Below are 23,886 nucleotides of genomic sequence, written 5' to 3'. Positions count from 1 at the left end.
GACTCTGCTTGGGGCACTGGTATGAAGCAGGTGGCTGGGCTGAGAGTGATGCTCAGTGCTGGTTCCTAAGGCTTCCTGGTGAAGTAGTGGGTATCTTTGAGTCCTGTCTTCCTTCAGACCTACAGATGGGCAGCCTGGGCCTATTTCTGGGGCCTCTTTCATAGACACAGGTTGAGACAGGTGGGCGTGGGGCAGGCTGGGATTCAGAGTTCATGTAGGAGTGGGAGGAGGGTCTCTCGGTATCCTCCTATATATACGTGTTTCCCAGGACTTACGAGTTCACACAGAGAACCACGATGTTTTTCCACAGGTTCCGCGTCCCCACCACCTTCACGATGCACACTTTCTTGGGCCTCCGTGAAAGTTCTTTCTCTAGCTCTGCAAGAGACAGACCCAGGAGCTTGAGCAGGACAGAAGGTTCCAGATAGAGCTACAACACAGCTTTGGTTTACCCATCCAGGACCATTTGAAAAGGAGATCTTTTGCTTTTAAGCCAGTGAAGAGGGTCTAGGCTTTCTGGCTAGAAATGAGTTCAGGAGATTCACAGACAAGTTTCCCACCACAACTAAAAGGGCATGCTGTCAGTGAACATTTCCACTGAAGCTCTGCTTATAGAACCAAGCCAGGCACACACAGATACACATGGTCCACTCATCTTGCCTGAACACATCACCCCATGATGGCAGTCTAGGCTACTGAGGCTTAAGTTACGTCCTGGTAATTTCTTTCTGCCGGAGGCTGTAACCACCTATGCCACCTACCGCTCAGAGGCCTGCAAAGCTACAAGCCCATATACACCTTACTCTTGGGGGGAGAGAATGTCTTAAGACTGAAGCCATACACAACCTCACCTCAGCCATTGAACTTGTTCTGGGCTGGCTGTGAATCTGTCCCAAGACCCAGTGAGGGAGGCATCCGCCCACCCGGGGCCTCTCCTGCCCAGTCTGCCCACGTGTGGAGCCCTGCTCTCTGGGAATTCACCTCCCCACTCAGGGAGGGCCCAGTTAGGGCTAGGGCTGTGGGAGGCCCCGGTCTCAGACTCTCCCAGAGGCCAGGGAGTGAGGAGCACTCAGCAAGTGGCCCTGCTGCAAGAGGTTAGGCTTAGAGATGTGACGGAGTTTGAAGCTATGGCACGGAGGTTCTGATGAGGCTTATCCTAGCTCTGACTAACAGTGTCCCCCCCAACCTAGCTGGAAATTTGCTCAAGTCCTGGGGCTTGTCTGTCAATCTAATGGGGGAAGAGCAGAAGATAGGAAATGCTTCAAGGGGTAAGAGCTGAGTGGTTATTACTTGAGAGCCTTCTGGGCCCTTCTGCTTTCTAGCAGGAATGTCCTTGGGAGTCATCCACTGCTTAGAAAACAGCAGGGATGTTTCCCAGGTCCACAAGGAGCCAGTGGCATTAAAACTGTCAAGGACATGAAAACAAGGAAAGATTGAGGAATCCAGAAGACCAGAGAAGACAGTGGCCAGGTGATGGCTCCCCAACACACAGCCTCTCTAGCTCCCACTGTACCACCCGTAAAATACAGAGAGTTGAAGCATCCTTCCTTGTGAGATCCAGAAAAGGATGAAATGTTCTCAGATCTCCTTGGGCCTCCCTGTCTCTGCCCCAGGTTTCCTTGCCAGCCTCACCATTACTGAAAGCAACTAACTGCACCTGGGACAGGACCCTGGGGCATGCAGGGCCAGTGATAGGGAAGCCAGCGTCGGGTAGAGGCTGGCACTTGACTACCAACCGTGTAGACTTATGTCCAGTTTCCTAGTTCTGACAAATGTGCTATGGAAACATCAGACCTAAGCAACAGAGGAAACTGAGTCTGGAGACGAGTTCTGCACTGTCTCAACTTACCAATATATGTGAAATAGTTCCAAAACAAAGCACTTCAATTTTAAAACTGTCTGTGGAAATAGGGACAGAGGAAGATTTCCAGGCCTGGAGGCATAGATTACCCTCTCTGTGTATCTGGGTTTACAATGATCATCAATATTTGTTCTAGAGAGCTGGCAGTGCAACCGTGCACAGAAGACCACCACAAGCATGAGGAAATGCACCTCACTCTACCACAGCTACAATGCTCATAAAATGGTCCACTCTGTGGAAGTTCTAGGGACTGTAGCTGTGTGGGGGCCTCCGGTGACAGACACTCTGTTGCATAGTGCAGGACTGTGTTTATTAAAGAGCTTGGAAACATGTCTGGTAGACATCCTCAGATCCAGCAATCTGGGTACTTTCACCGTCACACACTCGTCAGAAGTCAGCTGTCATAGGCACCCTTTCTCAGCAGTCTTCCAAGAGGAAAACTCAAACATCCGTTAGCATGTTTATGCGAGTTTAAAGTTGTTTCTTCCTCAAAAGTGGTCCATACGCAGCTGCTACTACATTATTGTGGATGAAATAGTATGTCAAAGAAGCTATAGCAATTGTATTATGACCCGAGGGCTTTGTTCTGTTTTGTTTAAATAGCATTAAAGCCTAGAGCCCAGTCTAAGAATTGACTGTAGTCTACAGTGGCAATTGCATTATTCTAGAGGGAATTAAATTAACTTCTCCAGCACTATTGATGTTTTGTCAGGGTCTCTGTTACTCATACCATTGGCCCATCATCAACAACATCAAACTTCTGCAGCTTCAAGTGTTTTCTTCTGGGTTGAAACCCATGTAATTCTTTTTTTTTAAATTGATTTTTATTGAGCTTTACACTTTTCATACCCTGTATTCTAAATTGTAGGAAGCATTAGCTACCTACTGAGACCCTGTTAGGTCACTGGAAACAAGGAGCTTCTTGTCTCTCTAGCCCAAGCTTCTTCCATTAGGAAACAAAAGCAAACAGGTGCGGAGCAGTTGATAAGGCAGCAGCCCTGGGTTGCTGCTCAGGGCAGGAGCTCAGAGCAGAGAGCCTCAACCTTCTTAGCTCAGCGCTGTCAGAGAATTTCAAACTGAGACACAGGCAGACAATGTTGGGATGCCAGTTGTGTCTATTCCTGCTCCACATTTTTTGACCCCTGTGGTCAGGGCATGGGGTCTGGGAGCAGTGAGGGTCCCCCAGCCTGGGAAGAAGCTCATCTCTGTGTTTCTTCTTAACCTCCTTGGAAGATCTGCCCACAGTCATGGAGGTCTCAGCTCCCTAAGGCTAACTCCAGTCTGAAAATATCAAACGGGGAATTCCAGAAATGAGAAACTCATAAATTAGATTGTAATAATTGTTCTAGTTTTGTTATTATTTGTTAATCTCTTCCTGTACCTAATTTATAAATTAAATGTTATCGTAGATATGCAGTTATAGGGAAAACCAAGCCTGTCTAAAGTTATCCATGGTTTTAGGCACCAATGGAGGGCAGTCCTGGCTCGTGCTATGCCCTGAGGTTATGACAGGGCTGATGTGCAAGCTCTGAGCTCTGGATGCAGAAGGCAGTGAAGAGGTTCTGGTCCCTCTGTATCTTCCCAAGAGCAGCAGATAAGGAAGACAGTGGAAGCATAGCCTGGGCAGCCTCCCCAGGAGTGAGAGTGGATACCTTTGGATTGCTTTCCCATGAGGCTGCCCGCAGAGGGCTCTGAACAAGAGGTCAAATGACTCTTGCTCCCTGTATGTCTCTCTCCCCATGGGGAAGAAAAAGCCATGCATATATATGCTCTCCCTCCACTGTGTGATCCTTCATGGAGCAACTTCCCAGGGAGTACATTGGGAATGGGATCTCACTGGCTCCCCAACATTCAGCCTCTCTAGTTCCCACTGTCTACCTGTAAAATACAGAGAGTTGAAGCATCCTTCCTTATGAGGCCCCGAAAAGGATGAAATGTTCTCAGATCTTCTTGGGCCTCCCTATCTCTGCCTAGGTTTCCTTGCCGGCCTCAGAATTACTGAAAGCAAGTAATAACTATGCAGGACTCTGATACACGGTTAGTCGGCCTTCTTCTTCTTCTTCTTCTTCTTCTTCTTCTTCTTCTTCTTCTTCTTCTTCTTCTTCTTCTTTTGTGGGATACAGGCAACATAGAAACAGCAAGAAACAGCAGGCTTTACTCTTGCTGTAATTGGTCAAAATCTTGAATCAGGCAGGGAAGGCGAGCTATCACACTTGGGCATATCATGATACTGTGAGACTGACTTTTGGGAGCACACACAAATGTCTAATTCAGCAGTACATGTTGCCAAGACCACCACTTATGCTCACATAAAAACTCAAGACAGCTTTAAAAGAATAGAAATGGGAAATCTGGGGAGATCAGGTTTTCTTTTAGCATAAGCCCAAGACTGGCATGCACTAACAGGGCATGAGGTTCCTCCCTCATTGTTACATTCCAGCTGAAGACTCTTCTCTGCACAGAGGCACCCTGAGGAACAGCCCTGCTTCTTCTTGGCTCCAGAGCCCTGGATTCCTGTATATCATGAATATTCAAGGAATGCAGCTATCCATGGATCTCCTTTGGTGTTGGGGTACAGCCTGGGCTCTGCAGCGGACGCTCTCTGGGGTAGGGGTAATGTTGACAAACTCCTGTTTACAGCTGAGACAGCGGTGGAGGTTGTGTACAGTATGATGGCTGATCTGGGCTTGAGGACCTAGCCTTGAGGATGGGAAGATGGGTCTGAGAGGGTGGGACTTTCCTGAGCTGGGGGCCTATGGGAAGAAGAACATGGGAGCTGGACACAGAACAGAGGCCTGGGGGAGGTAAAGATTAGGTAGGGTCTCTAAATCTACATGTAAGATATGGGGCTACACCCTGAGGATCCTGGGGGTAGTGATGATGTGATTGTATTGTTCCTGAGCTGCTGACGGAGGGAGAACAGAGTGGCAGCCAGAGCAGTGAGTATACATGAAAATCAGGTAGGGAAGAGCCCCAAGCTTGACGGGAACTATGTGAGGCGCTGGGAAGATGATTATAAGTGGAGAAGCTGTTCTGAGCTAAGAAAGTTAGTGTCCCAGAGAATACAGACTCTTCCCCCAAGTGCTGGACAGTTTTGCATTCTATTGTCTGACTGCATCTGATGGGGGTGGGGATAGAGAACCAGGGTGAATTCGCATCCCACAGTGACCACAATAACGATGACACGTCCTGGTGAAGAGCGAAAGCTTTCTCCTCTTTGTTAGTCACCAAAGGGGACAAATCACCTCTCACTTGGCCCCCTGCCTGAGACACAGAAGAGAGATAAGCCCCAACTAAACTTATAAGCAAAGGATAGGGGGAGAGGAGAGCTAATACCACTTTCCAAAAATAGGGACATGAGTCAGTGTAATTAGGATTGAGAAAACAAGTGTTTTCCAGATAACATTTTAACCTGAAAGAAGTGGGGTGTGATGATTTAATTAAAAGGCCAGAGACAGATGTGCAGTGAGACTTGAGGACAGGAATTTGCAGGAAGCCATGAGATTGTCTAAACCAAGCAGGCCTGGCCCAAGGGTTCCTTAATTGCACTTTTTCCTATATGTCTCCATGGTCACCCTCTTCTCAGCAGCACAGGAAAGCCACTTCGGCTGGACTTGTGGGGTTCAAATCCCACTCAACCATTTAATAGCCAACCGACCTTTGGCAAGATAACCCAGTCCTCTCAGTGCCATGGCTTCTCATTGGTAAACAGGGAACATCACAGTATCCCTTGTAAATGTGTTGCCGTGAAGAAACAGGTTCATGGGCATGCCACATGGAGGGTGGAACCTTAAGAATCAGCTGATCTCAATGTTAATCAGTCCCTTGGAAGGGGACTGGCACATAGGCCTCATGTCTTCTTTACTGTCACTGCTCCTGAGAAAGGGGGCCTCAGATGCCCCTCTAAAGAGCCAGCATTCAGTACTCGTCAAGCAGACCAGCCATGGCTTGCATCCTTCACTCCAGGGAATTCAGAGCTTTTGGTTTGCCTGACTGTTCCTGCCTGAGTTGAAGGGCTTTGGCAGACCACATCTCACCCACTAAGTGGTTGTGACCCAGCCTTTGTGTCCTAGGCAAGAGTCAAGATAGGCATGCCACCCTTGCTGAGCCTGCAGATCTTCTGAATGGGAGTCCAGTAAGGGTGCTAACAGCTCTTACAATCCAGGTTGCTCACACTCCCCTCCCCATTGGAAACGGGGACCTGCAGGGTACATTCTCTTGTCTGGCACGGGTTCCCGCTCACCTGTGTCTCAAAGCCAGGCTTAACCTTGGCACTTGGATGGCAGCCACTTGTCACCACCCTCTATTCTTCTGCTTTAGTGTTTGACCTCTCAACTGAGTGTACATCAAAGACCCCCCCCCCCATGTATGTATCCCATCTGTGTGAGCTAGTGAGGTGTGCCATCAGATGCTTAATAAATGTCTGCGTTCTGAACGAATGGTCGTCACATGATTCTAGTCATTGGGAAAGTCTAGTCATATTCTCCCCTCCCCCCCACTGCATAGTACTTTCCTAGGGGATTTTACAAAGCATACAGGTTTTCATGTTAGCCTGGTGGCTCAAAGCTTCCATTTTCCAAAGGGACCTTTTAGGTCCCTTGCATTAGAGTGTCTTCTAGAGCTCACTACAAGTGCGCATTCCTGGGGCTTCTTTCAGATCTTCTAAGTCAGTATCTTGATATGACAGGGAGGAGCCAGGAACCTGGCTGTGAAGAACTTCCTGGTAACATTTACAGACTCCCAGCTTGAAAGCCCCACTTAGCTTATGCTGATGCCCTGATTCACAAGAATTCTATGGATCTGAACCACACTACAAAAATAGTTCATGTTTCCATTTCTTCCCTTGACCAACAAATAGGTCATGGCCATGAATAGACAGTGGCAGCCCTTGGAAGAGCGTACTCAAGCAGAGAGGTCACTTAACACCATCCACGCCTGGAGCCAAGGCTTTAAACATGGTAGGTTGTCATGAAAGGAGGTGCTGGGTATCACAGAGCTGAATACGCCTGCCTGATAAAGATAGGGAACACATCCAACTCACACCCAGCTTCTGGTTTTGTATGGGCTTTAAGGGACGTGGTGAGTGTGTTCACCTGATTATGAAGGAAACTCGCTCCTAGAGTGGAGAGAATTCAGTTGATTTTCACTCTCAGACTTCAGCAGCCACTGCTGTTGTTCCAAACCTTTGCAAACCATGTGGGCACAGGAACACAGAGCCAACACTAGCCAGGACAGGTATTCTGGACAAGATCAGCCCTCAGGCACCCTGGTCAGCTGCAGCGTACTTACCCGGCATCACTCCCTTGATGTCACTCTCAGGGCTCACACAGTTCTTCTGTGTGATGTACAGGATCAACTTCTTTGCTGACTCAAACTGCTGGGTAGCCATTAGCCATCGGAGAGACTCGGGGAATATCCTGCGAAGACACAAGGGGAATACCTGAATGGCCTCCATTCTGTTTCATTTTAATTATGTGTCATCGGGAAAGTCAGGATGGATTCTGGTAAGAAGTTACCATGATGATCTGACGCCTGCCTTGCCAACTCACGAGAGTCTTTAAGTGGATCTATCATCTGGAAAAAGTGGCTATTGCTATGATCTGAATGTTGGGTCCTCCATCTCCAAATGGAAAGTTATAATAAAATATATTTCAAATTACAGGCATTTAAAACAATAATCAAAACTGTTTACTGGTCTGTATTTATTAAAAATGAATTTGGAAAACAAAACTTGAATAAGTAGAAACACCCTAAAATGCCATCAGCAAAATATGGAATTTTAAAATCAGATTTTTTTATAATGAAATAATAGAACAAATGCCAATGCCCTTGGCTTAAATTCAATCTTGCTAATAAATTTGGATTTAGTGTATGCAGTATCTTTTCTTAATTTATTAAGATTGTAGATCCCTAACATTCATTTTTTCCCCTCAATATATGGTCTTAAAAACCTTACAGTTTAATGTAAATATCAGTATAGCCACATCTGTGTTTGATTCTAGTACCCTGTGATTTGTGTTAGGACCTCCTCTAGCCTTTGCTAGTCTGACAGCACAGGTTACTTTGTAGATTGTCTGTCAAACCTTAAAATATACAATAATGGGGGAAAGGGTCAATGTAACATTATTTATACCCAGTGTTTATGGATACTAACCTTACGACTAATCATAAATCAATGGTGTTTGAGTAGTATCATTTTGCTCAAATCAAGGCCTGTGTTATATATACAGAGCAGCCATCTCTGTTCTCAGAATTTCCCAGGGAAACTGCTGGACCCAGGACAACCTGACCCACAGGAGAAGATTTTCCTCTTGTCCCAGGCTTCAGAGTCATAGGCAGAGACCAGACTGCACTCAGTAGGCGTGGTCCAGTGACGTCCAGATTGACAGATCTCTGGGACACTGTGTCATCCCTAGTAGCCACTTAGTCTTTAGCCCATATTCATCACCCCTACGGTTGGGTCCTCAGAAAACAGGGTCTGTATAACTCAAACAATTCTAACTAAAGGTCTTTTAGGATTGCAAGGCCTGTAGGATAGGCTTGGATTGCAGGCATGGTAATCCTTCATGTTTGAAGAAATGGGTGTAGGCCTCTCATGAGCTCAGACTCTTGCTGGGCACTAAATGATTTGTTGTTGTTGTTGTGATGTAAACTGGGCATTGTCACCGTAGGATCATCTGTGATGCAGCTACTGTTGATTTCAAGTATTATGGAGGAAGACCTCTGTAAATACAATAAAGTATATACACACACTGAGCTTAGAGTGACAAGGACCAGACCCTATATGTATGACATAGACTGGGACAGGGCAACTGAGGAAGGCAAAGGTTGAGGCTCAAAGGAGAGGCAAAGCCATGCTGGATCTGTTTTAGAGAAAAAGTGAGTGCTGGTTCAGCTAAGCATGCTGTGTGCTGTGTGTGGATACAGGATCGAGAGGGATGGCATGGGGGCGTGAAACTGTACTAGATTTGGGGAGGTGTAAGCTGGTAAAGCAGCAGGCTGGGTATGAGATGGGAAGAGCTGAGGTAAAAGGGGAAGAAAGGGGAGAGGAAGACACATGAGGAAGGAACCGGCACAGATACGGAGCTACTGATAGTGGGGAATGGAAGGACCAGCAGCCACAGGACCAGGGTGAAGGAAAATCAGGACTGTAGTCTCTCAGGAGATAACAGGTGGGTGCATGACAGCTACACAATTGCCTCCAACAGCAGGCAATCCTGCAAGCCACCTCCATCACCAGGCTGGTGAGTGCAGGTACTGTTCTACCAGGCTACTGATGAGGCGGTACTGTTTACCCACTGGGCAGCTGGGAAAGCTCAGGCTGAGAATATCCATGAACATTGCTCGGGACACTCGGCCATCAGACAGCAGACTGGATGAGTTGAGAGCTCACTTCCTTAACCTCAGACACAGCAAACCAGTATGCCAAGCCACAAAGACAGCTGATATTGGCAAGTACTGTCCTTCTGAGGATTTCTAGGGGTATACAGAAAGGCACAAGCCCAAGGTACAGGCACTGAATGCTTAGCTTTTCAGATGTATTCAAATGCATGGCAAAGTCATAAAGGACTGAGCTGTGGCTCCTGGGAAGGCCCAGGAGCCTGACAGTTTGAGTAACACAGTGGGAACTTGATGGAATTTCTCAGGACACAAGTATGATATAATAGCGCTCTAAAGTGTAAAAATCTTGACAGAGATAGGCATGGAAGCTCACACCTATAATCCCAGTACTCAGAAGATTGACATGGGTTCAATATTGTTTTGAGTTCAAGACCACTGGAGCTACCCAGTGAACCTCAGGCCAGTCTGCAATACAGAATGAGAACGCCACCTCAAAAATCCAAACCTGGCCTGGAAGGAACATATCTCTAATGCTCAGGGATAGGGAATATTTCAACCAAAAATATCAAAACCACATAAGCAGATGAAAGCCACATCTGCCCCGTGCACCTCATGCTTGAAAATCTATGAAGCAGAAATAAGTAAAAGGATCTCTGATTTGGATGGCATGGAGGTTGGCAAGATCAGTTTACTGGAAATAGCTCTTGATGGAACAGCACTCAGGACTGACTCAGGGGAGTGACTTCCAGAAGGGGAAGCTCCCGGTCAACACTGGGCCAGGCTGTGGGGAACAGAGAGGGCCTGCTGTCATACACTGGGAAAGGTAGCAGTCAGTGATAGGGGTACAGAGGCATTCCAACTCCTTACGGTGGGCACAGGAGCCTCACACACAACAGGCACCCTGATAAGTCCCACTGTCTTGGCACAAGACCCTGGTGGTGCCCAGGAGTGGCAAAGTGATAAAACCAATTTCAGTACCAGACCGGGATCTCTGATTGGCATGTGTCCATATGGCCAATGACCACAACCATCCTTTCTGCTCTAGTACTGACATCCCATTAGGTACCAATACTAGCACAAGTAAGTATGGGACTTGGCCTTTAGAATTCTTTCTATAGCATCCATGCTTTTGGTATTCTTAAAAAGCAGGATTAGGGCTGGTGAGATGGCTCATCATATAAAGAGAGAGAGAGAGAGAGAGAGAGAGAGAGAGAGAGAGAGAGAGAGGGAGAGAGAGAGGCTCTGTGTGTTTTTAAATGATTTATTTTGTATTTATGTGTTTGCATTTGCCAGTGTGAGTTTATATGCATTGTATGCAAGCAGGTGCATGTGAAGGCCAGGGGTATCAGATACCCTGCGGCTGGAGCTATAGGCTATTGTGAGCTACCTAATATGAAAGCTGGGACTGAATATGTATTTTCTGCAAGAGCAGTAAATGCTCCTAACTAGCGAGTCGTCTCTCCAACTCTGTAACATTTTTTTTTTTGAATTTTTTTCGAGACAGGGTTTCTCCATAGCTTTTTGGTTCCTGTCCTGGAATTAGCTCTTGTAGACCAGGCTAGCCTCGAACTCACAGAGATCCGCCTGCCTCTGCCTCCCAAGTGCTGGGATTAAAGGCGTGCGCCACCACCGCCCGGCATGTAACATTTTTTTTTAAAAGCAGGATAAATATGTTTCAGGAAGACCCTGCACCAAACAGTGACAGTGAAATGTGGTCGTAAAGCCTCATATGGAAACTTTATGTAGAGCTCTTTCTAAATGATGCTCCTGTATCAAGAGAGAAAATGTCCTGCCTGGTAGACTTGTTCTCTGTCTCTCTGTCCCTCTTCTTCCTTTTCCTCCTCTTCTTTTTCCTTTCTCCTCCTCCCTCTTCTTTTCAAGGAGGACCAACCAGAAAGCCCAGGCTTGACTAGAACTCAGGGAAATCCTTCTGCCCCAGCCTCCCTAGAGCTGGGATTACAGGCTGACATCACCATTCCATTCTGTTTCTTTAAGCTGAATAGGAACATTCAGTTTAGTATTCAGCTTAGGCAACCTCTTCCCATGTTTGCCTCAGCTCACATAAGGCAGAATGTAATGATGTGTGATTCAACAGTCGCAGCAGGGTTCTATCTCACATTCCCATTCTCCTCTCTTTCCTGGGATGCACCCGAGCTAAGCCTAGGTCTGCTTTTACACCAGTCAGTAGCTGTGGAACTGTCCAGTGAAATCTGAAGCTAAAAACTGGTACATGGAACAAGCTTCTTTCCCCTCCATTGGAATATCAGCACAGGCCCGGAAGAGGCATTGCAGAGAGATCCTACAGCAAAGCTGAAAACAATTTCCAGATTGAAAGTCAACTATGAAGCACTGGCCTTACTGGAGATCAGGACAAAGAAAGAAGGGTGCCGTTCAAACGCACCTGCATCTCCTGCTGTGTCATGGCTCGGATCCCTCTGAGGATAGTTAGATAGGAAATAAACAGGACAGAGTCCATTGAAACCTAAGCCGTACACTGCCCCTGACTGCGGATAACGGTGGCAGCAGGTGTGATAGCTGCTCTGAGATTAGACTGCAGAGCAATCAATTTGAATAACCTGTGATTGAGTTCTCTGTTCTATTTTGGTTCTTTTTTTTTCTGGTGCTGGGGGCTCTTCTTAATTTGCCACCAGTTATCTTCATGGTTGTGTGCAGACTGACCATTTGCAAGTGACTTCCTTATAGTTTTATGTCTTTATTTGATCCAAAGAAGCACCAAAGACTCTCAAGTCATCTGTGTGCTTTACAAGTCTCAAGTCTGAAATGAAATACAGTAACTGGAAAAAATGTAAAGAGAATCTGGGGGTAGTTTGGTGAGAAGGTAATAGAGTAGATCACAGGGTTTTTAGTTTTCAGAAATTCGCAATAAAGGGAATTTTGTCATCTAAATTTTTAGTAATAAATATATATAACTGGTTACAATTTTTAAAAATTGGTGCATGGTACTATAAGGCTGACCATTTACCCATAAAGTTTCAACATAATAGACTATTTTCTTGTCTAATGGGAGAATCTAACATCAACAAGCTTCCTATCTGGGTAGCCCTTTTGTGCATTAACATACATTTACTATACAAAAGAATCAATTTCACTGTAACGTTTTTATTAGTGTATATCATATATTTGATCTTTCCTCCTATCACCCACTCATACCATCTTCTACTCTTCTTTTCCCAGGTAGTTTCTGTTCTCATGCCTTACATACCTATTTCTAAATCTAGATTCTATATATGAAAGAAAATATGCACTGTTTATCTTTCTGATCTTGCCTTATTTCACTTAATATGATGACCTACAGTTTTATCCACTTTCTCGAAAGTATCATCTTTGTTCTTTCTATGGCTAAATAAAACTCCATTGCATATACACACCACCTATTCTTTATCTGTTCACCCCCTGATGGGCTCCTAGGCTGATTCCATGTCTTGGCTATTGTGAACCATGCTACTACTGTAATTGTGGATGTGCACACCTCTGTGTTCACTGACTTAGTCCTTCTGGTGTCCATATCCAGGAGCCAAAAGAGCTGTCTCTGGGTGGCTGTTTAAGGAACCCCACATGATTTCAGCAGTTGCATGGGCTGCTTCTTTGAGGGCTCATTAAACCCACATTTTGGAGAGAGACTAGTAAGGCAATCCTCTGAGTAAGAATCACGTGTGTCCTGCTTAGTCCACTGTACTGGGACATTTTACTCATACATAAAATACAGGAAGGGAATAAAACTAACTGGGAATGCATTATGAAATTAGTTGTACCCTTAAGCCATTTCCTTATTTGTCTTGTGGAGTATTTGGTTTTGGGGCGATACCCGTGTACACAAACACACCTCCCTGCCTGTGATTCAACAGGGGCGTCATTCACAGGACAAACATGCACGGGGCAGTTGGGGTCATTATGGAGAAGAACGACACTTTGGGCCCCAAGAAGTTATTTTGTTGGGGAGGAAAGCATGCTAAACACACGCTGCACCACTGAGCTGAAGTTCAGCCCAGTCTGAGACTTCCATTAAGGAGGCGGACAGGAAGGACACAAAGTCTAGCCCAGAGAGGGAGCAGGGTCAATAAAACTTTGTGGAGATGACCATTCCATGTGTGCACATGAAACTGAGTATGGGCAGGGCTTAGGCCATTTCTGACTGAAATAGAGGACTCTAGTTGTTGATTCTCTGGGTTTGATCAAGTACTGGACAGTTAAAAAATTCTAGAGAGGCCCAGAAGAAAACAAACAGTAACCAAGACAAAGACCCAAATGTAATTAAACACAATAGGAAGTTACTCAAAGGTGAGCAATGCTCTTCACAAACTGAGGCCTCTCCCAATGCAATGTAAAAAATGAGGTTGGAAATACATAAGCAGATTTTTGTGACTTTAAGTGAGTAGCTTTATTGCTCTGGGCCTCAGTTTCTCTGAATCTGTGGAATGAGTTCAGTAGAATGATACAGAAGCCTCAGCAGGCCAGATCCCCATGTTATCTGTTGAGATCTGGGGCTAAAAGTCACCCCAAAAGGTAAAAATATGTCACCCTGTACAAAGCAGTCTCACAGTGCTACAAGCTCAGACCACACAGTGCACAGCATCCTCAGGGTGCTACAGGCTTAGACCACACAGTGCACAGCATCCTCAGGGTGCTACAGGCTTAGACCACACAGTGCACAGCATCCTCGGAATGCTACAGGCTTAGACCACACAGTGCATAGCATCCTTCAGGGTACAGCACCCTCAGTACACAAGCATTCTCAGGGTGCTGCAGGCTCAGGTAGGGCACATGAAGTCAATGACATTAGCCTTTTTATAGTGGATCAATTCTGAATACATGGGCTTCACATAACCCTAAATGGTCCTCTGTTCATGTTTTTAGCAGATAAAGACCTGGGATTCAGCTCCCATACAGACACCGACAATCTGTAACCCTGCATGCAGCTGGTGCTCATCCGCCCACACACCCGAGCTAATACGCACCACTCTTTCCCTCTTCCTCCTTTTGAAAACTTCCCTGTGGAAGGGATTATCAGGCCACAGAAACCAAATGGCACACAGGACATTAAAGGTGGAATGCTGTACGGGAAGCTGACTGAAAGCTTTAGCAAGTGAAAAAGAAAATGCAGTGTTCCAACAGGCAAAGTGGTACAGGCTCGTAATCTCAGCACCTTCCAGGCTGAGACAGGGCAATTGCAAGCTCGAGGCCAGATTCGATTACAATAGCGAGTTCTCACCCAGCCTGGATAATTTAGCAAGACCTTGTCTAAAATGATAAAATATTTAGGAGTTGGGAATCTAGTTCAGCGGTAGAGTGCTCACTTAGCATGTACAGGGTTCTAGGCTTAATTACCAGGCAAGACAGAGGAGGAAAATAAAATAAGGAAAGTGGGGAGGGAAAGGGGCCAAAGGCGAGATGGATTTTTGCTGCTTCTGCATCTAATTGGAATTTTATCGGCACCTCTGTGTTTGCAGCTCGCAGCAGGTGGGCCAATCAACCTGCTCCAGGGGGTCACCTTCTGACCTCAGCCTGGGATCTAATCCTATGCCCATCAGGGTGGCAGACAGATACCATGACTACAATATCTGCTTGTCATGTAGGAGCCTCCTGCTGGCGTCTGGCAGATGCTTTGTCATCTCTGCGCACACTTCTCCCCGCTCCCACAGAAACCTATCCTGATTCAAATTAGCCAGTTCCAAAGCCAAACTGCCACGCTTTCGTACGGGTCTCAGGGTCCACTGAGACTCGCTCTATCCATCTCTGTGGACGCTGACCAGCTGCCAGGGCAGAAATCATTTAGCATTGGACACCTGTTGCCAGAGGCTACCTGACTTGAGCCAGGCACTGACAGCTCAGAATCTAACACACAGGCTTGCCCTGACTGCGCTGTCAGATTTCCAGGCTGCAGTGGCCCCAGCTGCTGGGCTAGGGCAGTGAGATGGGTGTGGAAGGCATGTCCTGGCCCTGGGGACAATGGTATACTGCCTGCATGGTGTCAGCTGGCCATGCTTCCTTATTTTCCCAGGCCTCTCTCCACCTCTGCTTGTAAGCACCTGTGTTAGTCCCCGGGATTCATCGTATTGTACCTGACTTCTGCGCTCAGCTCAGTGGCTTAAATGAGGTAGCTTTTTACTCGAGGGCTCTTTAACAGTCTGTGTCATCAGCAAATCCCAAACAGCAGCTGAGGCACTACGGGCTCACTTTCAATTGCTCATTCAACTTCCGTGACTGAAATATGTACTACCATTTGCGACTCTAGGGCTTTGTTTTTAATTATTTCTTTCAAATTACATAAGCATGCGTATATGTACTTTGATCATATTTCCTCCCCACTGCAGTTTCTTTCCTCTCTCTGTGTGTGTGAATGCACAAGCATGCTCCATTGCATTTAATCAGAGTATCAGAGTTGCTTCTGTGAGCATAGGCTTGGGCTCGGTTATAGACTTGAGTCAGAGCAACATAATAGAGGCTACACCACTGAGGAAAAGGAACCCCTCTCCAGCAGTATACATTTGCCTGTTGTTAGCATTTATATGATGCTTCATTACCCAGTCTAGAAAATGTAGAGATAGCAAGGATTTAAATCTCTCTCTCTCTCATTTTTTTTTTGTTTGTTTGTTTTTGAGGCAGGGTTTCCCTATGTAGTCCCAGCTGTCTTGGAACTCTCTATGTGGACCAGGCTGACTTTGAAGTCACAGAGATCCACCTGCTCCTGCCTCCCAAGCGCTGGGTGGGATTAAAGGCATGAGCCACTATACTGGAGAAGCCTTTTTCTTTGTGTTTCTATTTCAAGTCCCCAGATCAGCTGCAAAGTGGTCACTGCAGCCTGTGAAAGGACTGCTGCTGCTGACTCAGGTGCTCAGAGGCTAATTTCTGTGACTCATCTCTTCCCCTTTCCCCTGTGAGTCATTGTTGATGCAGCTGAGTTCCTTGTGTGCAGGGAACCCCACAACCTTGTTTTATCTGTGAGAGAATCTCTTGTATAATGTGGTATTGTGAAATGAAATTGAATTTGATGGAGGATCATGTTGTGCTCCTCCTGCATGGGAAAGAAAAACAGACTGATAATTGCTGAAACACACACACACACATGCACACACACACACATACACACACACACACACACACATCTTTTAAACTCATCTTAGTGACAAGCAGCACAATCAATTAATCCACTTAACACATTTTCATTGTGCCCTATTAGGACAGGTACTAGAAGAAATGTTTTTGTCATTGTTAGAGGGAACATGGAATCTTCCAGGATGTGAAGCAAGTTCTGTGCCAAGTACATGCTACCCTTGGTGACCCAGGTACTTCCTGGACCTAACAGCATCACAGCCTGTGGGACGAGCTGAACAGCTAGTGGTGTTCCTGAACCTAGCAGCCAAAGCACCTCTGGGAAGCCATGGAGTATCTGTGTGCCTCAGTTTTTCTTTCTGTATGGGAGTCTATCACAGTGCTGCTCTCCAGGGGTCCTTGGGCAGATCAAGGGCACTCAGGGATGTAACGTGCTTAGTCTGGCCCCCAAAGAGCAACCTTCTGCTGAGCAGGGAAGCACACCGCTGTCTCAGATATCTAGGAGGACAGTTTGAGCTCAGTTGAGGCCAGCTTGGGCAATACAGAAAGACTCCACTTCAAAAACAAACACAAACAAACAAGCAAACACTCCCCCAAAACCTTTTAAAACTAAACTCAAGAAATGATAAAAGTCAACGATTCTGCCTCAAATATTTTGTTTTGCTTTGTTTTATTTTTTTAAGACAGGGTTTCCCAGTAGCTATGGAGCCAGTCCTAGAACTTGCTCTGTAGACCAGGCTGGCCTCAAACTCACAGATCCAACTGCCTCTGCCTCCTGAGTGCTGGGATTAAAGGCATGCATGACCACTGCCCAGCATGCCTCAAATATTTTTAGAGATATTTCTAAATTAAGACCACTCACTATATACGATGGAATTGTTAGTATTTTTTAACTGCACGTAGTCAGCTTGAGGCCACTTATATGGTTTATAATGACGTCTCTTGGAAATTTTAAACATTAAAATCTCTTTGGCAGAGATACTTTTTCCTAAGGATCTCTCTCCACCACCTTGGTGCTAGTTTCTTCCCCAGCTGTTGAACATGTAGGTGCCTCACTCTCCTTCCCACGTCACAAGGCTCCTTTCTCACCTGGAGAACCGGTACGGCTACTCATGCTCTAATGTTACACCTTCCTCCATTTCCCAGTATTTCCCACCCGGCATCCTCCTCCTTCTCCCTGCCTTCCCCAGTGCTGATGCTTGGGAAGCTCTCATCAGGATGAACTTTCAGCGGAAAAGAGTGATGCTCATAACTCACCATCTTCACACATCTGGTGCATGTCTTCCCACAGAGCACTCATGTTGGGTGAACCCAAGCTGTGGCTCTTTCCCAACAGGTACCTGATGAAGAGCCTTGGCAGAGGGAAACCCTACTCTTCCCCTGCAGGGGTGTGGGGACAGGCCAGGAGCAGAAACTTCTTTGAGAACAAGACACCTGTGGTTGCTGATGGTGCTGTCAGGTAAGCAAGGCTGGTATCCTAGTCCAGGCAACCAGAAACGAGGTAGAACTCAGCCAACTTAGGGTTTCTTTAGCATATCCTTCACACCCTCCTCTAAAGGGCACTAGGTCCATATGTCATATGCAAGAGGCTTGATCTTTTACTTGGCACAGGGCTGCACCTTTGACCTCAGGACTCACCTGGAGCCCTGAACACCTCTTCATATATGTTTGTGGTGTATGTGTGGGCATATATATATGAGCAGGTGGACGTGCAAATGGGGGCTTGAGGTTGACTTCAGGGGTCTTTTGTGATTGCTTTCCATCTTAAATATTCTCTTGCTTGAAGCAAGAGCCTGCTGATTCATTTAGTCTTTGGAGTCAGCTTGCTTTGGGGATCCTCTCTGTTCCCGACACCTCCCCCACCATCCCATGCTGGGATTACAGGTGGGCCACTACCCCCATCCAACATTTACATGGGTGGTAGGGATCCAAACTCAGGTCCTTACACTTGAGTGGCAAAAGCTTTCTCCCCTGGTTCCTGGGGAAGCTTTTTGACTCTGTTTATTTCCTTGCAAAACTGGATCACTCTGTGAAACTCCTAGGGGAGGAAGCGTACAGCTGATCTTAGGGAAAGTGTGTCTTTGAAATGTTAAGCACACCAACATTTGCATACTCCACAGTGCTCTGGGATATAAATTTTAAGTGTGATTTTCCTTCCTTGCCTTGCTGGTTCACGAGGGCAGGGCTCTGCCTGCCTTGTTTATGATGACAGCCCCCTACACCTAGGAAACACAATCTGAAGAACAGTGAGCACACACACATCCTCCACAGGTGCTCACTGAGGCGCCACACAGATGTTCACCGGCACAGGAGGGTGCACAGCAGATGTGTGAGTGCCAGATGTGTGTGTGCCTGCATCACCAAACCTGCCCTGTCCTCTGGTCCTCTCATTTTCACTGTGAGATGATGGCAGGCTCCCAACCACAGGGATGGCACTCACCATCCCTGATTCCTGGGCCTCCTCCAGAAAAACTCCTCAGCAGTAAGTCCAGACCAGGAAAGCTCACATTTCCTGCCCCGCCTGCTACCTTCCTGGTCTCCTGAAGCATCCTCACGTAACAGACATTGATACAATGACCAGAAGACAGGGTAGGACTGTGTCTTGCACAGGGGGGGCTCTCACCAAAGAGTTGTTACCAAGCTACACTGCCAGTGGGCTGGGGCCAGTTAGAGGAGGTGCCTTTCCTACCCTTGTTCTGTTTGAAAGCAGCAGCCCTTCCTTTCTTCAGGTCTGTTTCATCCTTCTGTTACCTCCCACTTAGCTTCTTGCTACACCTGGCAGAATCCCTCTTACTCTTCGGTCCTCTGGTGTTCTAAATCTTGATTTTATTTCTCCTCATTTGTTTGTAAGCTATGAGGCTAGAAGCATTTATTTGGGAAAAAGATAGGTCAGTGCAACTCTTTAGGCTGGCACTAAGCTATACTGCCCTTTCCTAAGGGGCAATGAATGGCTAAGCAAACAACCAAACAAGGATTTCTATGTGGCACAAGTCAGGGTGCGTGGTGGCTGTGGACACCTGCATTCACCTTTGACAGTGTTCACTCACAGGTACAGTCTCTTCTGTACCTGCTGTATGACAAAGTGCTTAAGTGCCACCCCCTAGGGCACCCCAATCCAGGCAAGTGCACCTTTGTTCTCTCTGTACTCCCCTCCCGTGCCTTCTGCAGCATTTCCCTCACTTCTGGCCCATTGGAAACCGTCAGCTGGTTCTGCCTCATCTAAAGATGAAGTGAGCTGTCAGCATCCCCAAGCAGCTCACTGGGCTTTGGCTCTTAGACTCACTGAGTGGATGGGGGCAGCAATCATCCCTGTGTCACAGATCTTCCCCTCACTAAAGAGTGATGCACCTTCCCATGCACCTTCACTCGTGAAAGTCTTTGCCAGATCTCCACCTAGTCACACTGCTCATGCCATCTTGAAGGATTGGCTGTATGTTAGCTGTGCCTTTTAACTTTCCAATGTCTGGATGTGTGGGGCCTTTCTCATCCTGGAGCACCCTGACCAGCTCTGTCAAAGGTTAACTCATTCCCAGTCATAAGAGGCTTGGCTGCATGCTTTAATCACAAACCAACCAATCTAGAGGCCATACCTTAACCACATTTTAATTCTATTCCTAGATTAGACTCTTAACTAGCAACTATCCATTGGCTATGATCACCCCAGGACTGAGTAGCAGATAACAACTGGGGACAGCTCCAAGCCTCCACACTAGTTGACCCCGAATCTTCCTCCTATGCCTCAACTAGTCTCCCCTGAAGAAACTGCTATAAGGGATCCTGCATGCACTGTCCCCTTCCTCCCTGCTCTCTGGTCCTTTCTCATACGGCCCTATGGGCTGTTGTGTGATCCTTCCTCTGCAGAATTGTGAGCAATAAACTATTTTTCTTACTGACATCCGCAGCTGTCTTGGCTCCACTCTACCTGGATAAGTGTAAACTTTACCTTTGAGAACACAGGCTTCTTCCACTGCCTTCAGCACTGGGACCTCTGCAGCAGCTGATCTCATGCCATCACCTCCAAACTCCAATGACAAGAGGGGGCTCTGGGCTCCCTACTCCTGAGCCCCTCCAATTCAAAGACTCAGCCCCAGTCACAGCATCCTCTCTTATCCTCACGAGTCACATTGGGTCCACTGACAAATCTCCATGGGGTCACTTCCAAAACACCTCTCCAATCAGACGTGCGAGTCTACTGTCCCTGTGTGTAGGTACTGCCTCACTTCACACAACCCAATGCACAGTGCCTGCCTCTGTCTAACAGCGCAAAAGGACAGATCTTAGAGCATAGGTGTGCTGGGTAGTTTTACATCAACTAGACACAAACTAAAGGCATCTGAGAAGAGGGAACCTCATTTAAGAAAATGTCTCCAGTGGCTGGAGTGACAGCTCAGAAGTTAAGAGCACAGGCTGCTCTTCCAGGGGTCCTGAGTTTTTCTCAGCAACCACATGGCAGCTCACAACCATCTATAATGAGATTTGGTGTCCTCTTCTGGCATGCAGACATACATGCAGGCAGAACACTGCATCCATAATAAATAAATAAATCTTAAAAAATAAAAAGAAATGAAGATGTTTAAAAAAGAAAAAGAAAAGAAAAGGTCCCCATAAGATCGGGTGGTAGGCAAGCCTGCCAGTAAGTAGCATTCCTCTGTGGCCTCTGCATCAATTCTTGCCCCCAGGTTCCTGCCCTCTTTGAGTTCCTGTCCTCACTTCCTTGAATGATGAACAGTGATATAGAAATGTAAGCCCAATAAACCCTTTCCTCCCCAGGTTACTTTGGTCGTGGTGTTTCATCACAGCAATAGAAACCCTGACTAAGATGATATCGGTATCAGAATAGTGGATATTGCTGTGAAAGACCTGACCATGTGTTTTGGGGATAATTGTAGGATTTCAGAACTCTGGGCCAGAAAAGCCACTGTGACCGGTGAGAGCATGGAAGATAAAAATGTTGAAAGCAGTGCAGACAATGGAGGCCTGGCTTGTGACATTTCAGAGGAAAGCAAAGACTCTAGTAGAAAATTTGTGTGAAGAATCTGTGGCGTCTGGTCAGCTGGAGCAGAAGAATCGGCTGCGAATAACAAGAGACCGGAGCCACTAAAGGAAAACCTTTGCTTTGCTGGGACGATGCATGCTGGTCGGCTGGGGTTGAATTTTGTCTGTGAGCTCATCCTTGTCAAGAATTTCCTTCCATGGGGCCTTGTGTGCCTCCTTGGGGTGCTTTGTTGACTCTAGAAGGTCAGAGTATCTCAGCCTTGGCAAGTGTCTAAAATTTGTGTATGCATGCGCGGTTCAGACTTCAAAGCTTTGATTTTTTTTTTTTTTTTTTTTTTTTTTAGAGAAAATTTTTTTTCTGTTCCCAGTTCAGGGAGTCAGCCAGCTGTGGGTGGAGACCCTGTGGTGAGGAAAGTCTTTCTAGTCTTTGATTCTTGAATTTCTTTAAGGAGCTGAGTTCTAATTGTATACCAAGCCTGTATTTAGTCTTTTCTCTGTTACTCAAACAAAATATCTGTGCCAGGGCAACATAGAAAACCCACAGTTTTGAAGGCTGATAGTTAGACCTCTGGTGAAGAGCTAAGGTGGATGGAATCACAGTAACAGAATGTGTGTGACAGAGATGGCAAGAGGGACATCTGAGAGCTTTAAGGGTTAGGTTACTCACGGAATGTGTCAATCCCATGGGCATACACCTAATGACCAAACCATGAAACCCTAAACTTTCAATACCACCACATTGAAAACTAAGCCTCAGGCATAAGAATAGGTGTGGAACAACCCACATCCAAACCACATGTTGTTTGAATCTAGTGTCCCCACAGGCTCATGTTTTAAACACTTGATGCCACCTTGGCGGTACTATTTTGGGAGGCTCTGGAAAGTTGGGAGGAGGTAGGCTATTCAGGGTGAGTCCTTGGGGGTTTATCCATGCTCACTTCCTAGTCTACTTGACTGTGATGTGGACAATGTCTGCCATCACCCCCACCACCGTGAACTGAACTGGTTGGACATACCTTCCTTCTGTGATGGACTGAGACTCTCTGAACCAATGGGCCACAGTAAACCCTTCTTTCCTCAATATGTTTCTGTCAGGTACCAGGTTAGCACTGAGGAGCAACAAATACATCCAAGAGCTCAGTTCTAGCCGGTGGGCAGGTTCCTAGGCTGCCGTCAGATTTGGAAACCTCATGCTGCCCCCATGACGGCTCTGTCGGAATCCCCTCCTTCCAGTGCAGCTCAGCACAGTATTTTTGTGGTGATTTGTTTTATTCATCAGCCATATGCATATAGAAAGGCCTCTGTCTGTCTGTCTGTCTGTCTGTCTGTCTACCACCTTGACTAGCAGATCCCTTCCACACTTTTATCTTCATGGCTCGACCCCACCACTTGCTGATTGAGGATTCTGCCTTGGGCAACTGGTTTGCTGTCTTTCATAGCTCCTGGGCTTCTCAGCCTGCTCCTTAGAGAGTGAGCAACCACCTAGCATGCTGCCAGGCACCCTGAGTGCAGAGAGTAAATATCTTCTTGCTAAAGAAAAGTGTGTCACTTCCTGTACTTTGCCACCAACAGCTGTTGTGCTGGCTGATGCTACCAATCACCTCTCCCTCCAGCAACCACTGAAGCAAGTCTGTCAAAAACCCAGCCAACAGGAGGAGATGGCAGGAAAGTGGTCATGAGAGAGGTGAGGAGAAAGGACAGGCAGGCACACAGTGTGCAAAGCCACTGATTCCCAAAGAGCCTTCCAAGCCTAGTAGGAAAAGACTGGATACATTTCTCCCCAAAATTGTTGCGGTTCCTTCACACAGGTTTCTATGAAGGGCTGAAACAACAACTGTAGTAGCGGTAGTTAATACTTATAGGAATTAAGACCTGACACATCTGAGTTATCTCAAATACTACCAATATAAATATAAAACATAATAATCACGTTGATCATAAACATCAACATATGTGATACTAGGTGACAGGCATCAATCAAGGTGTCTCTACTAATTCTCCCAACCCAATTATTTACTATTACGACTTAGGGCACTGATGAACTTGACGGGCAGAGGTTAAACAACTTGCCCAAGGTTACAAGCCTATGCGGTGGTAGAACTCTAAGCTCTATCTCCAAGTCTCCCTCCAGACTGCCCCCTCATGTGCCTTTTTGTATCAGTCATTTTAGTCTTTAAAAGAACCCCAGGTAGAATGATTATGATCCACTTTTTATAGCTCTGAGGAAGCAGGGAATTAGAGAGGCATGGAACAAATTCCTGGGGCTGGACTAGCTAGAGCTAAGCATGGGGCGTGGTACCTTCCATCACACACAGGCGTACAGCACATGTTAAAAAGTCCCTAGGTGTCTCTCAGAAATAAAAACAATTTGTTTTTTTAATTCTGTACAGTTTAAAAAGTTTTTCTTCTTACAGCATATTCATACTCCTTAGACAGTGAGGTCATACCCCAAACAGTTTATTCAATAACCCCACCCACCCAAAGTTGATAACTCAAAAACTTGTTACATGATGGTTTTTAAAAGTCATATTAATTAATCTTAAGCACAATGAACAAATTTTTTTGTAAGGGATTATATAATAAGTATTTTCAGCTGTGTGGGCCACACCATTGCTGAC

At 46.3% G+C, this 23,886-nt stretch overlaps 1 protein-coding gene across 2 annotated transcripts in view; it reads right to left on the bottom strand.

Moving 5' to 3' along the window:
* The window catches only part of Slc22a23 (solute carrier family 22 member 23), a 153,627-nt gene that overhangs the window by 12,883 nt on the left and 116,858 nt on the right, over positions 1-23,886 (bottom strand). For both annotated transcript variants that reach the window (XM_041632924.1, XM_041632925.1), the window contains exons 5-6: positions 7,151-7,278; positions 276-378 (exon numbers count right to left, since the gene is read on the bottom strand). In XM_041632924.1, coding sequence (XP_041488858.1) covers positions 276-378; positions 7,151-7,278 — 231 coding nt within the window. The remainder of the gene's footprint in view (positions 1-275; positions 379-7,150; positions 7,279-23,886) is intronic.

Source organism: Microtus oregoni, unplaced genomic scaffold, assembly GCF_018167655.1.
Source record: "Microtus oregoni isolate MIOR12 unplaced genomic scaffold, Mior012 000042F_ref0000377, whole genome shotgun sequence".
Lineage (NCBI taxonomy): Eukaryota > Metazoa > Chordata > Mammalia > Rodentia > Cricetidae > Microtus > Microtus oregoni.
Note: the sequence above shows the minus strand (reverse complement) of the source record. Positions and strands in the feature narration are given on the sequence as shown.